Source organism: Hippopotamus amphibius, chromosome 4 (assembly GCF_030028045.1).
Source record: "Hippopotamus amphibius kiboko isolate mHipAmp2 chromosome 4, mHipAmp2.hap2, whole genome shotgun sequence".
Lineage (NCBI taxonomy): Eukaryota > Metazoa > Chordata > Mammalia > Artiodactyla > Hippopotamidae > Hippopotamus > Hippopotamus amphibius.
In genome coordinates this window covers 22159379-22175542 of record NC_080189.1, presented here as the reverse complement: position 1 = coordinate 22175542, position 16164 = coordinate 22159379, and the positions used below count along the sequence as shown (strand labels likewise).

General features: G+C 35.2%; 1 protein-coding gene across 8 annotated transcripts in view; it reads left to right on the top strand.

Annotated features, from left to right (window-relative positions):
- The window catches only part of MKLN1 (muskelin 1), a 354784-nt gene that overhangs the window by 226005 nt on the left and 112615 nt on the right, over nucleotides 1-16164 (top strand). For all 8 annotated transcript variants that reach the window (XM_057731366.1, XM_057731371.1, XM_057731369.1 and 5 more), the window contains 2 exons: nucleotides 6695-6837; nucleotides 7987-8075. In XM_057731366.1, coding sequence (XP_057587349.1) covers nucleotides 6695-6837; nucleotides 7987-8075 — 232 coding nt within the window. The remainder of the gene's footprint in view (nucleotides 1-6694; nucleotides 6838-7986; nucleotides 8076-16164) is intronic.

Below are 16164 nucleotides of genomic sequence, written 5' to 3'. Positions count from 1 at the left end.
GTTCGTAGATTTTCTAATGATGCCCATTCTAGCTGGTGTGAGGGTGATACCTCATTGTAGTTTTGATTTGCATGAGTCATTATGTGTTATTTTAAAATTAATTTATTAATGCTCACATATACAGAATTTAAAGGTTGATAATAAAGTTTCTAAAAGTTTTTCTAAGATGTTCATTCCTTTTTTTAAAATTAATTTGTTAATTTATTGGCTGTATTGGGTCTTCGTTGCTACACACAGGCTTTCTCTAGTTGTGACAAGCAGGGGCTACTCCTCGTTGTGGGTGTGCGGGCTTCTCATTGTGGTGGCTTTACTTGTTGTGGAGCACAGGCTGTAGGCGTGCAGGCTTCACTAGTTGTGGCTTGTGGGCTCTAAAGCGCAGGCTTTGTAGTTACGGCACATGAGCTTAGTTGCTCCGTGGCATGTGGAATCTTCCCAGACCAGGGCTCGAACCCATGTCCCCTGCATTAGCAGACGGATTCTTAACCACTGCGCCACCAGACAAATCCCCAAAACTGACTTCTAAACTGAGACTTTAAAGAATGACCAAAGAGGGAAAAAAAGGAGAAAGGGATCAGAGAAAGTGGGAGTTCATGAGAAAGACAAAGAGATGTGAATACTCCCTTACCTAGTCTGTTCTCTAATATACAGTTGTATTCTTAAGAAACTCAGTTACCAAAAATCATATTAATACACCTATTAATTTGATATAGATAAAAAGGATTAATGACTTAAGAATAGCAATCGCAATTTTCCTACAACAATTTCTATAATAAAGAAATCTTAATAGCTTCTAAGAATGTAAACATTATATAAACCTAAACAGTTGTTATTGTGTATCGTTAAGTGAAGTTTCTGCTGTGGGGTTAGTGAATCAGTGAATACTTTTAGCACCAGATAACAGAAGGTCCTATAACAGTGGGTTAAGCAAATAGAGTTTCTTCCTCACCACCACCCCATCTCTGTCCCTGCAACTCACAAGAAGACTAAAGTTAGGCAGTTGCTGATGAAAGTTGAGTGGCTCACAGATGGCTGTCTGTGAGATTCTCTTGATCTTTTTCTTCATTGTTTCACAGTGGATGTTACAGATGTAACTGTTTGGATAGTAAAGAGATACCATTTGTTTTAAAAAGCAAAACTTATCCCACAACAAACTTCTGCTTATATCTCATTGACCACAGTTTTGCCATGTGTCTATTTTTGACTGGAAGGTGGCTAGGAAGAACTGGATTGAGAATGGAGGTTGGGTCAGCCAACCAACAGTATCAAAGTAAATAGATTGACTGATTAAAAACATTTAATTGAACTGTAGTTGATTTAGTGTTGTTTCAGTTTTAGATGTACAGCACAATGATTCAGTTATACATATATATATACACATGTGTGTGTGTGTATGTGTGTATTCTTTTTCAGATTCTTTTACCTTACAGGTTGTTATAAAATATTGAGTGTAGTTTCCTGTGCTATACAGTAGGTCCTTTTGTTTATATATTTTATATGTAGTAGTGTGTATATGTTAATCCCAGACTCCTAATTTATCCCTCCCCATCCTTTCCCCTTTGGTAGCCATAAGTCCATAAGTTTGTTTTCTAAGTTTGTGGGTCTATTTCTGTTCTGTAAATAAGTTCGTTTGTATAGTTTTTTTTATTAAGATTCCACATATAAGGGATATCATATGATATCTGTCTTTCTCTGTCTGGCTTACTTCACTCATTATGATAATCTCTATCCATGTTTCTGCAAAAAGCATTATTTTATTCTTTATTATGGATATGTAATATTTCATTGCATATATGTATATATACGTACATCACATCTTCTTTATCCATTCATCTGTTCAACATTTAGGTTGCTTCCATGTCTTAGCTATTGTAAATAGTGCTGCTGTGAACATTGGGGTGCCTATATCTTTTCAAATTATGGTTTTCTCTGGATGTATGCCCAGGAGTGGGATTTCTAGATCATGTGGTAGCTCTGTTTTTAGTTTCTGTCAGGAACTGCTGTACTGTTCTCCGTAGTGGCTGTACCAGTTTACATTCCCACCAACATTGTAGGTGGGTTCTGTTTTCTCCACACCCTCTCTAGCATTTATTATTTGTGGACTTTTTGATGTTGGCCATTCTCACTAGTGAGAGGTGATACCTCATTGCAGTTTTGATTTGCATTTTTCTAATAATTAGTAATGTTGGACATTTTTTCATGTGCCTGTTGGCCATCTGTATGTCTTCTTTGGAGAAATGTCTATTTAGGTCTTCTGCCCATTTTTTGATTGCGTTGTTTGGTTTTTTGATATTGAGCTATATGAGCTGCTTATATATTTTGGAAATTAATCGCTTGTTGGTCACATTGTTTGTAAATATTTTCTCTCATTCTTTAGGTTGTCTTTTTGTTTTGTTTATGGTTTCCTTTGCTGTGCAAAGCTTTTAAGTTTAATTAGGTCCCATTTGTTTATTTTTATTTTTATTTCCGTTACTCTAGGAGACAGGTCCAAAAAGATATTGCTGTGATTTATGTCAAAGAGTGTCCTGCCTATGTTTTCCTCTAGGAGTTTTATAGTATCTGGTCTTACATTTAGGTCTTTAATCCATTTTAAGTTTATTTTTGTATATGGTGTTAGAGAATGTTCTAATCTTGTTCTTTTACATGTAGCTGTCCAATTTTCTCAGCACCACTTATGGAAGAGATTGTCTTTTCTCCATTGTATATTCTTGCCCCCTTTGCAGATTGACTGATTTTTTAATCTAAGCTCTGCCATTTTTTAGCTGCAGTCTTTCTAAGCCAGAATTTCTTCATCTGTAAAATGAGGATGAAGAGGATTATTATTATTAAAATACAACTCCTGTTCCTCCTAATCCTTTTAAAATGAGATAATACACATATGAGTAATTTGTCAGACAAGGGAGTTAGTACTCACAAGATTTTAGTTCTGATAATATCATCGTCATCTTTCATGCTACCACCAGCTTCATTCTTTTATTTTATTGAGGTAAAATTCACATAACATAAAATTAACCATTTTAAAGTGTACAATTAAATGTCATTTAGTACATTCTCAATGTTGTATGAGGGTGAGTCAAAAATTATCTGCACCCCCATTATATTAAAACTTCTGTTGGCCACACTGTCTTATCAGCACTTTCCCTTCCAGGCTAATGTCTCCCCAGTCACTGTCTCCCCAGTGCAGATATGAACGTGTTACATCAGTTCATTTGTAACTGCGGTGAGAGAAAAAAATGGATGCCCCACTTGTGATTTGCAGAGAAGAAGAGCAGCGTGCAGTGATTTGTTTTTTGTGGTCTGAGGGTGTACCTGGTGCCGTTATTTATCAAAGACTTTGTGTGCAGTATGGAGAGAGTGTTTTGTCATGAAGAGGTGTGTATGAATGGATAGAGAAGTTCAAGGAAGGCCACATGAGTGTTAGCTGTCAAGAAGGAGCCGGACACCTGTCCACAGCCGATGACAACATTGGGCATACATGTGAAATGTTTCTGTCAGATAGACGAGTGACAGTGGATTATGTGGCAAGTCATTTGCAGATCAGCCATGGCTCTGCCTATGAAATAATCCATGACAGACTTAGGTAACCTTTGAAAAGTTTGTGCTGAAGCCTAAACTTGGCTTAAATGCAGAAGACTGCTATCCAAGGGCGTTGTGATCTTGCATGACAGTACATGTCCTCACACTTATACGCCCACACTGTCGACACTCTGCGAAAACTTCATTTTGAGGTGTTAAGGCATCCTCCCTCTGATCTTGCTCCATCGGACTTCTACCTGTTTGGTTCCCCTGAAAGCAGCCCTATGAGGAGGAGGACGGAAGATTCACTTCTGATGAAGTGAAGATGGTGCATTTGTGACTCACAGCTCAGCCTGTAACGTTTTTTAATGAGGGAGTATGAAAGCTTGTTGACAGATAGACAAAGTGTATTGAAAAGCAAGGAGATTGTCGAAAAATTATGTATTTGTCTTTTCTAAAAGTTAATTAAAATAAATTCTACAGCCAGAGTATGGATAATTTTTGACTTATCCTCATACAACTGTCACTTCTATCTAGTTATTTTCATTACCCCATAAGAAAACCTGGTGCCAATTAAGCAGTCTCTCCCTTCACCCTTAACCCAGCTCCTGGCAACCACTAATTTGCTTTCTGCCTTTATAAATTTACCTCTTCTAAATATTTTATATAAATAGAATCAAAACAATATACGACTTTTTTCATCTGACCTCTTTCACTTAGCATGTATTTGAGGTTTATCTATGTTGTAGCATGTATCAGTACTCTATTCCTTTTTATGGCTAAATAATATCTCATTGTGTAGACATACTCCCTTTTTGTTTGTCTGTTCATCAGTTGGAAGTTTGGGTCATTTCTTTTGGGTATTGTAAATAGTTCTGCTTTGAGCATTCATGTACAAGTGTTTGTTTGAATACCTTTTTCACTTATTTTTATTATATTAGTAGGAGTAGAACTTTTGGGTCATGTAGTAATTCTGTGTTTAATTTTTAGGGGAACCATTAAACTATATTCCACGTTGTCTGCACCATGTATAACAGTTCTACTTTCCCCATATCCTTGCTAGCACTTGTTATTTTATCGTTTTTGTTTGTTTGTTTGCTTGTTTTTCTTATAGCCATCGTAGTGTGTGTGAAGTTATATTTCATTGTGGTTTTGATTTGCATTTTCCTGATGACTAATGATGTTGAACATCTTTTCGTGTGCCCCAATGACCATTTGTTTATCTTCTTTGGAGAAAGGGCTGTTGAGGTCTTTTGCCCATTTTTAAGTTAGGTTGTCTGTCTTTTTGTTGTTGAGTTGTACGAATTCCTTATATACTCTAGATACTAAACCCTGATCAGATACATTTCTGCAAGTATTTTCTCCCATTCTGTAGGTTGCCTTTTCAGTTTCTTGATAGTGACCTTTGATGCACAAAACTTTAATTTTTATGAAGTCCAGTTTATTTTATATTTTGTTGCTTGTACTTTTTGAGTCATATTTAAGAATCCATTGCCAAATCCAGAGTCATGAAGATATACCCCTATTTTTGTCTAAAAGTTTTATAGTTTTACCTCTTACTTTACTGTCTTACATTTGATTGTAAAGGATTGGTTTTGGATTACTTTTGATACATTTTGAGTTAATTTTTGTGTATGATACAAAGTGGGACTACCAACTTCATTCTGTTCTCCTTTATCATGAGTATTACCCATTATTATGAAGCATGAAGCGACTCCAACATAACATCTGAGTTGTTTTCTTTTATTTATTTATTTTATTTATTTACTTATTTATTTTATTGGCTGTGTTGGGTCTTTTTTGCTGTGCGCGGGCTTTCTTTTAGTTGCAGTGAGTGGGGGCTACTCTTTGTTGTGGTGCTCGGGCTCATTGCCGTGGCTTCTCTTGTTGCGGAGCTTGGGCTCTAGGCACGTGAGCTTCAGTAGTTGCAGCATATGGGCTCAATAGTTGTGGCTCACAGGCTGTAAAGCACAGGCTCAATAGTTGTGGCGCACGGGCTTAGTTGCTCCATGGCATGTGGAATCTTCCTGGAGCAGGGATCGAACCCGTGTCCCCTGCATTGGCAGGCGGATTCTTAACCACTGTGCCACCTAGGAAGCCCTGAGTTGTTTTCTAAATAGCTTTTTCCCCATATATTTGACCAGCAATAGCTTCCTTCTTAATTTTTATAATTGAAAACAGTCTGGGGCTTCCCTGGTGGCGCAGTGGTTAAGAATCCACCTGCCAGTGCAGGGGACACAGGTTCGAGCCCTGGACTGGGGAGATCCCACATACCGTGGAGCAACTAAGCCCATGCACCACAACTACTGAGCCTGCGCTCTAGAGCCTGCAAGCCACCTGAGCCCACATGCCTCAGCTACTGAGGCCCACACACCTAAGGCCTGTGCTGCGCAGCAAGAGAAGCCACCATAGAAACCCTCGTACCACAACGAGGAGTAGCCTCTGCTCGCCACAACTAGAGAAAGCCCATGCACAGCAACAAAGACCCAAAGCAACCAAAAATAAATGAATAAATAATAAAGTAAATCTTAAAAAATATATATATTAAAAAAAGTTTACTCAGGTGAATTTTGTTAAAAAAAGAAAAAAGAAAAAAAAAAGAAAACAGTCTGCATAATGTTAAATATGTTCCCAAATTTACTGATCCCATTTTATCCTATGTATGATAGGAAAACTTGAGCTACATTAGACATATCTATTGTCGGTCTGAGTTTTTTAATTTATAAAATTGGCAGGGGTGATTAGTAAATCTGTTTTTTTCTAGGTTTAAAATTTTATCACTGATTTTGTACATTGAATTTATTATTGAAGTATGGTCAGTGAGAATATGTATTTGTTACTTTTGCATTCTAATTTTGTTTTATTTGATTATTCATAGTCTGTTGTATCTTATTGAATGCCATCCCTTGATTAGAAGTTATCTCACTAGTCCTTTTTTTCCCTCCTTCATGTGCATTGTTCAGAATGATGTAGTTTCCTGGGGGAAAGTCGTGATGTTGTGGTAGCCAGGCTGTTGCATACTATCCTTTAGCATTAAAAAAAAAAAAAATCTGCCAATGTAGGATGGACAGGATGAACCATATACGTTCTTTAGTTAACAGTCCAAAATTTTAACTATTTAGGTTGTTCAACCATTTGTTTTAAATGGAGGAGGATATAATTTGGTTGTTCCTTTTTATAGTACTTGATTCTGAAGCTTGAAAGGCCTGCTATAGTCCAGAATATCACATTTGGAAAATACGAGAAAACTCATGTCTGCAATTTGAAGAAATTTAAAGTCTTTGGTGGAATGAATGAAGAAAACATGACAGAGCTATTGTCCAGGTGGGTCATGGTTATGGGGAGGAAAGGGTTGTCTTCTAAACAGGCTGCAGTCTTCGTCTTTTTGTAGCTAAATCTGCATGGTTTGATTTTTCTTGCAAAGGAGAAAAGAATATTTCTACTATTTTATTCTAGTGCCTTATTTTAATATTGTGGCTTGAGTTCACTTTTTCGCCCCAGATAGTAATTAATATTGTTACCAAAGCAGAAAGAATAAAATTTGGGGATACTTTTCTGCTTCTTAATTTTTCAGTCTTATTCTTGAACTGTTAATAACTTCAGATATACTTTTCAGCTGTAATCAAAATCTTTGCTGTAGTCCTTGCTATAAAAATATAGAATCTGTCCAAAACATTGATTGATTGCCCTAATCCAGAAGTAATATTCTTGGAGTTTAGTATAAATTGGAGGCTAAACAGAGTAGAAGTATGTGACTGCACCTAGGACAGTGCCTGCCTCTTGGAAGGAGCTCAGTAAATTTGAGTTTTGACAGCATAGATCACCAGGAATGAATGTTAATTTGCCCTCTAGATGATGAAAAATGGGATAGAAAATGGAGTGGACAAATAAAGCCATGTGGTTTTAGAATATCTTTGTGACATGGTGTGTCCCATTAGCACAATATTTTATATAAGTATGTATTACGTCTAGATTGCATTTGTCATGAAAGTATATCAGGATATAAGGCAACCTGAAGGTGGGTGACTTTCCCATAAATACTTGTCAGTCCTAGTTGTTTAAATAGAAAAGTGATATGGATTTGTTTTTATATAGGATACAGTGTATGCTATTAAACCAACAGAGTAAGGTTATCTTTGAAAATTTATTGACCTAAAAAAGGAACATTGAATATTTTATATTGTATTCAGTTATATGTTAAGGACACTAGGTCTTGTCACACATTTTCATGTACTATACTCACATTCTTTAACACTGAACATTTTTTCATTGTTAAGAAAATACAGTATAATGCAGTTGATGTGAATGTACAAGTTTTGTCCTATTTCTCATGTTCAACTACTACGTTACATTGTCCCTGTCATGTATTTTGAGCTTCACTGAACCTTAAAATCTGAGTATGATATTAATATCTGTTTTAGTGTATTTACTAAATTATGAAATCAGATTTGATAACCTTCTTTTTTTTCACAGTGGCTTAAAGAATGATTATAACAAAGAAACATTTACCTTGAAGCATAAAATTGATGAACAGATGTTTCCTTGTCGATTCATTAAAATAGGTAAGGTTTTCAGCATTCTGGAGTAGAAATAAATTCTTTATACCATCCGTCAGCGAACTACAACCTGTGGGCCAAATCCTACAGGCTCCCTCTTTTTTTTAAATAAAATTTTATGGCAGCACTGCCTGTCAGTTGTTCACATAGTGTCTTTGTCTGCTTTTGCACTACAATAGCAAAATTCAGTAGTTGCAAGAGCCCACATAGCCCACAGAGCCCCAAATGTTTGCTCTTTGGCTAACCCCTACTTTATAAATCTGTAACTAAGTGACAGTTATTTCAAACAGAACCTTTTCTAAATACTTTCTCATTTTATGAGATATAGTGTTTTGTTTGCCTTGATTGTTTTATGGAAGGTTTATCAATTCTAAAGTTGTATGATTCTAAAACCAAATACTGATGAATTCCTTAAAGCCATGTATTATGATTATTTTCTGTTCTTTTCTTTTATATTTCATTTTTTGTGTGTTTGATAATGTTGGTCAAATACGTAAAACTAATTTCATAATCCACTAATAATTTGCAAAGTAATGTTTGAAAAATGGTAAGCATTTTTGGTATTCATTTAGCAAGTGTTTTAGCTTAAGAAAGTATTTGTAATGCCTCCTCAAAACTAGTGTTTTTGGGATTATTTTGTTTATCTATAAGATGTATTAGAAGATAGGAAAGTTGAGGTCTTGACTCTTAATTTCCATCTATATTTCATACCTTTGAAAACATTATGGTAAAATTGGGATTAAGGTGAGCCATGTCCCTTAAAAAATGATAATAATACCAGAATCCCATGTTTTAATTTGGGAGGAAAATTTCCTCTTTTGGAACAAACAGCTCTGTAGTCATTGTTTGCCAGTCTATCAAAAGTTGGTCTGTTCATTTCATTGAGTCGAATAGTTCCATTAGACAAAACACCTGAGGTCTTAATAAAGACTACTTATAGAGGGGAAACTATTTTTAGAATCATTAGGCTGTTTGGTATGTTACTTTCTTTTATAAATATAGTTTTTGTTGTTATAATAAGTAATTGTAAATAAAAACCTGTATCCTATTTATTATGAGAATTTATGAACGAGCAGAGTTTTTGAATAAACTCTTAGTTGTTTCTTCTTTTGTGCTGAGTAATTCTTTCCTCAGTGTGCAAACTACCCACTCCTTATAGATTCTTGCATAGCTTGAACAGTTCTATTATCTTACATTCCAAATGTAGAAGCAGTGAAAATATCTTTTATTTTCATGTAGTGAACTTAGATTTTATAATTTTATTTTTATTTTTTATTTATTTTTTGGCTGTGCTGCATGGCATGTGGGATCTTAGTTCCCTGACCAGAGATCGAACCCATGTCCCCTGCACTGGAAGCATGGAGTCTTACCCACTGGACCGCTGGGGAAGCCCTATTTTATAATTTTAAAGTACTTGTTCAACCTCTCATTGCTTTGTCATGCAGAATGAAATTTTTTTTTTTTAAGTTCTTTTATGTGAACTTTTTGGGTGCATTTCCTGTAGTCATTAGTTTTCTTTGAAGGAAAGTATCTACTACTACTGCTTCTAAAGTTCTTAATCCTTTAATATTATTCATTAGAAGAACTATGAATAAAAGTCTGTTTAAGAATGTTGAATAATTTCTTCCCTTAAAAAATGTATAAGAGAACAGAGGTCTCATGGATCAGTTAGACATTCAGCTGCTTGACGATAAGAAGTTGGACCTCTTTGCAGCCCTATCAGCCTTCTAATTGTAGGGCATGGTGATGTTTTCTACTTGACCCTGGTGGGTTAGTTTTATGGTATTCCAGCAAAATGTTAACTAGAGCTTTCCAAATAATTGAAGACAATTATTAACTCATTTGATATTTAGGATATTAATATTTAGATAACTTCATATTTCTCAGTTTTCTGTTAAAACATGTTAATAGTGGTCTGCAGTGTTTTTGCTTTCCAACCTTTTCCCCACATTCTCTTGATAAGTTTTTTTTTTTTTTTAATATATAAGGAAAATGTGAAACTTAAAGCCTGTGTTAGGTTAGTTTTTTTTCAGTTTGATGTTTTCTTTAAAAATCATTTAGATAAAGCACTTAAGTGATGTGTAGCTTTATTTTGGTGGTGATTCACACAGATACTTGTTTATCTGGTTGGGATAAATTGTTGGAATTCATCTTAAAAGAGAAAAATGTGTTTGAATACTTCACATTTATGTTCTACAATGATATGTTTGAAAGATCTTGCCTTATTTAAAGAAAAAGTTTATTCTTAAACAATGCAATTTCTAAATATAGTCAGCCTTCAATTATTCATAGTAATGGAGGGGAACAGAAGCAAGGCTTAACTCAATGGTGGATAATCTCCAAATCATGCACTGAGATCTAAATATGATAATTTGCATTTATAAAGATTATAGCTTATTCATTAAATTTGGCTTAGACCAAATTTAAGTAAGTTTGTTTGCAAATTAGCAAGGAAAATAAGCCTTCATTTTTACTAGATGGCAGGCGTTAGGTTTTAAGATCTGTTGTGGATAATCCTCAATGCCAGCATAGCTGAACTGACCTTTATGTAAATTTTACTTTCCTTTCTTAAGTTACCTTTTGTATAAAATAAATATGATAATACCTTCTCTGTCTGATGATAGGATAGGTAGCTATATTGGACATTTTCTTGAGCTCTTTTGTAGTTTGTGGATGAGTGGTAGTCTTTTGAATTTTAATTTAAGATCTTATTTATGAAGGAAGCTATTTCCTTTTGAATATCTCTTTTTTTGTATACTTGTATTCATAGTGCTCTTGATTACATGCCTTCTTACATGTAGTATTTTAAGTACTATGGAAAAAGTACATACACAAATATAATTTGAACCATCATGTCATTTCAGCAATCATTATGTAGAACTTATGCATTTATTGTTTTTGTTTTACTCATTTGAGCATTATACTGGAAGATAAAAATCTTTCCTTTTTTGGTTGAGGAAAATGAGAGTAGAAGTCAAATGATGTGTCTCAGGGTACTTAGCTAGTAAGTGATGGTCAAAGACATAGCATTTTGTAGATGCTTTTGGATATATGCTTGTATTGCTTTAAAGTAATATAATAGATATTGTTTATGAAGCATCTGCCTAACACTCTGTGAAATAGGTATTATTAGACTCACTTTACAGATGAGGAAGCTGAAGTTTAGAGGTAGATTAAATGATCAGGCCAAGACCTTACAGATAGTACAACGTAGAGATGGGATACAAACTTGTCTGTCTTTTTACAAATGTTGAATTCTCTTACTGTGTGATATATGTAAGTTTTGTTTCCTCAGGTAGATTGTGAAATCCTAGGGGATAACAACTGTCTTCTGTTTCCTCAAATTTCAGAAACATCAAGCAAACTGCTTGCCTCATTAGAGACATCATAGTTTCTTGAGTTTATTGTATAGAAATTTATAGACATTAATCAGGGGCTTTGTGAACTTAATGGAGGAAAAATTATCTTTCTGTTCTCTAATCTCTAACAAATGTATTTAGCATTTCCTTCAGTTATGAATATAGGCAGTAACTCATAGTATTAGTAATATGGCTTGTCACAGATAGAAGTTATAAATATTTCCCATCACATTACACTGTGACAAATATTATCATAACTTTGAAATTATAATTATTAGACCTGACACTAGATCTTCTCTAATGTGTTAATAAAAAGGCATATATATTTCTATATCGTAATTTTGTATCTTCGTTACTTTTATAACTGTATTTCATTACAGTTTGATTACTCTGTAATCCTATGTATTTTTCATTTTGCATTTAAACCTGAGAAGTATTGGGTCATGGGGTTCGCTGAGTAGCCAAATAGTTCACTACACGAAAAAGCCAAAGGGCCCGTGCTGAAGTGAAGTCTTTGATAGGACTTAGTGTGGAAGTTGAGAGTTGGCCTTAGGAAGAAGCTTGGTTTCAGGTAAGGTTTGTAAGTAAAAAGAAAATTTAGTAAAGAAGGAGTGTTGTTAATTGGGAGGCCAGATTCAAGAGAGCAAGTTAAAGGTTTGGAAGGGGAAACCTCTTCAGGGGGAGATTAGGTCAGATGACTGAAAACAAAGTTGAATGGGATGAGGGTATTGGTTATAGATGACTAGAAAGGTTTATATCTTGATTCATAGCCAAGATAACAGTTGTATCAGGAAATAAGAAGATGATGTGAAGGCAGAAGGAGGTACTGATTCTTGGAAGGATTCTAGAGCAGTCCTGGTTTTTGGTAGATGGGATGACTTGAATTTCTATGAATTTTTTTGGATTTTTGCAGCCTGTGTGGGTGTAGGAGCTTCAGAGAGAAGCTTTGGCTGGATGAATACCATGTCTTACTGGGGCCCAGGGTGGGGAGAGGGGAAGGTATCCTGATGGTGGCCTTCATGAGAGCATGTGGTAACATTGTAAAAGTATACTGTTAAGAAGAAAATTAATATAGTAATGAGCTAATAATAATAATAGCTAATGTTTATTGAGCACTCACCATGTGCCAGTTACTGTGCTAATAAGTGCTTTGTGTACTTATCTCATTAATCTGTAAGTAGAATAGATGCCCTCTTTCAGAGTTGTTAATCTTAAATTTTTAAGATCTTTCAGAACCTGATCTTAAAACTACTAGCATCTTCTAAGAGCTGTTTTGCTGCCTAGACAAGAGCTTCTCAAGTGATCCTTCCAAAGCATATTGAATGTGCCACGTTTATGTTTCATTGTGTTGCGCTGAGGACCCCCCCTCAATCCCAGAGTCGCTGAATCCTGCAGCCTATTATGCTTGTGTACTAAATATCTTACTCTTTTCTATGCATGCCATTTTATGAAAAAATATGAGAGGCACTGATCATGTCTTTGTCTGATTATTCCCATTGGAAAAAACTGGTGGTTGAATTCTTTGTTTTTCTTTATTGGAGTGTAATTGCTTTACAGTATTGTGTTAGTTTCTGCTGTACAACAAAGTGAATCAGCTGTATGTATGCATATATCTCCATATCCCCTCCCTCTTGAGCCTCCTTCCCACCCTTTCTGTCCCACCCTCCCTATCTCACCTCTTTAGGTCTTCACAAAACATCAAGCTGATCTCCCTGTGCTCTGTAGCAGCTTCCCACTAGCTATCTGTTGTACATTTGGTAGTATGTATATGTCAGTGCTACTCTCTCAGTATGTCCCAGCTTCCCCTCCCCTCCCCCCTTTACTCAGCCATAAAAAGGAACAAAATTGAGCTATTTGTAGTGAGGTGGACGGACCTAGAGTCTGTCATACAGAGTGAAGTAAATCAGAAAGAGAAAAACAAATACTGTATGCTAACGCATATATAATGGAATCTAGAAAAATAGTACTGATGAACCTAATGGCAGGGCAGGACTAGAGATGCAGACATAGAGAACAGATTTGAATTCTTAGGACACAAACTCTTAGCCTTGGGATGTGTATTAGGAGTTTCTAATCTTTTTTTTTTTTCCTTTTTTTTTCTTTTTTTGAGGTTAGAGCAAAGGCATCTTTCATTATGGAGTGAAGAAGGTGTGCTTGGAGCGCCAATTCACATTTAGATTTCTGATATATAATACAGAGTATGTCTAATATGCAGTATTAGCGTTGCTAATGCCATCAAAAATCATTGGTAAAATTTGAAATGGATGTGTATCACTCTGCTCATTCTGTATATATGCCTTCAGTCTGTTAAAAATTAATTATACTCTTCATTCATCTAATATATAATCTTGCGAGATGATTTCCTGCTTAATCTCCCTCCCACAATTGCTTAGAAGGATTGAATAAATGAACATTTTACTGACTTGAATAGAAATAATAGGAAGATTTTTTTTTCCTCCTAATTTTATTGCACTTGGACCTGGAACTTGAGAATGGATTTCAGATCACTAACTAATATTATTCAAGGGCAAGTCAAAAATGATCTGCACTCTGGTTATATTAAAACTTTTATTGGCCACACTGTCTTATCAGCGCTTTCCATTCAATGCTTCTGTCTCCCCAGTCACTGCTGTGCAGGTGTGAATGTGTCACATCAGTTCATTTGTAGCTGCGTTGTGAGCAAAAATGGATGTCCCAGTTGTGATTTGCACAAAAGAAGAGTAGTGTGCTGGGATTCGTTTTTTGTGGTCTGAGGGTGTACCTGGTGCCATTATTTACTGAAGACTTTGTGCACAGTATGGGGAAAGTGTTTTGTCACGAAGAAGTGTGTATGAATGGGTAGAGAAGTTCAAGGAAGGTCACACGAGTTTTAACCATCAAGAAGGAGCTGGACGCCTGTCCACGTCCACGGCTGATGACAATATTGAGCATACATGTGAAATGATTCTGTCGAATAGACAGGTGACAGTGCATTATGTGGCAGATCATTTGCAGATCAGCCATGGCTCTGATATCTGCAGAACTCCTGCATATATCCTAGTGACTGGTTCCTGTTGCTTCTGTCTTTACTCACACAGCTTCCTTTCGATGACAAAATAGGAAAGCATCTGACTTAGTACATCCTAGCTTCTCATTCAGTCTAATATGCTAGAAAAGAGCAGTGGACTTGGAAATCAGTAGACCTGATACAAGCTATTGTGGATATTCTGTTTTGGTACTTAATCAAAAATTGACAAATGCTGGTTTCTTAAAGGTAGTTGCATTGCTCAGTCTGAACCATGTCAGTGTTATTTTAAAATCCATTGACCTGTCTTGTACTTTAAATCAGTCTTTCATCCATGCATGGTTCTGTAAAATCGTTCATTGATCATTTAGAAAATGTGATTCACTGAGTTATACAGGTCTTTCAAATGTTGAAACATTTCATTATATAATATAAAAAAAAAAATCACACTTGTTATTATCACCACCAAGCTCATCAGGAAAGTACTGGAAAGTAGCTAAGCTCACAATGGTGAATACTAATTTTCCAAAATCCTTATTTTTCCTCAAAAGCTTGAATTTTATCCTTGGCATCAAATACTGTCATTTGTTATCCTCGAAATGACAGGTAAACATCTGGCAAATACCCAAATCTAAATAATCATAGATTGTCAGTTTTTCTTTTAAGAAAATAATGGTATCCTGTAGGGCTATTTCAATAGCTCTTTCAGCTCACAGCTCAACTTATGCAGGTTCTTTTCCTTGAGACAGCAATCATGCTTTGGTATGCAGCAAAAGTACTTTATGTGCACTTTCCATTGTATCACACGGAATATTAAAACGATGTGTACTTCATGATAGGAATTTATTAAAATTAACTTTCGCATATCAGACATTCTTAAATGAATTGTCATTTTGATTTTTAACTGCAGGTGTGTGATGGTGAGGAGTACAGTTCAATTCATACTGTATTAGGGTATACTGGAACACTTTCACATGACTTCTTTTTGTGGCACTACCAAGATGCCAACAGTTTTTTTCAGCATTGCCTTTGCACCATGAGTGCAAATGTCAGTACAGTTTAAAAAAACAAAACAAAACAAAACAAAACAGGGTATAAAGCCCTAGTCTTACTATGAAAAATAGTTTTGACTACATGGGATCTCCTGAAAGGGTTTTGGGGATCCCCAGGAGCCCATGAATCACAGGTTAAAAACCTCTACTCTGTCCTCTCATTACTGATGTAAAATGTTATCCTCATCCTGTGTTAAATTCCTCCGGATCCTTGAGAGAGTTTTGGATACGCTCTTCTACTCCAGTGATTTTACTTAGTTTTCTTTCACTAATATCAAACTTATAATTACTGTATCTTTTAGTATGTTTATTTTCTTATTATTTGTATTATTTTAGATATTTTGTGTTACTGATTTTTTTTTTCAGATCAGTTTGTCTGGTTACATGTCAAGAAAAAAATTGGATTGAATTTTTTAGGTAGATAAGCTATATCATCTTCAAGTAATAATATTTTTTCTTAGTTTGCAATTTTTTTTCCTGATTGCATTGTTTAGGATCTCCCATATAGTGTTGAATAGTACAGATATTGGGCCTCTTTGTCTTGTTCCTGACTTGAATAGGAATACTTAATGTTTCTCCATTAGTTTTTTTTTTCTTTTTTTTTTTTTTTTGAGGTTTTTGATACTTAAAAAGAATCTAGGTAACAGAGTTTTCTTTTGCCTTCTATTCCTTATGTATTA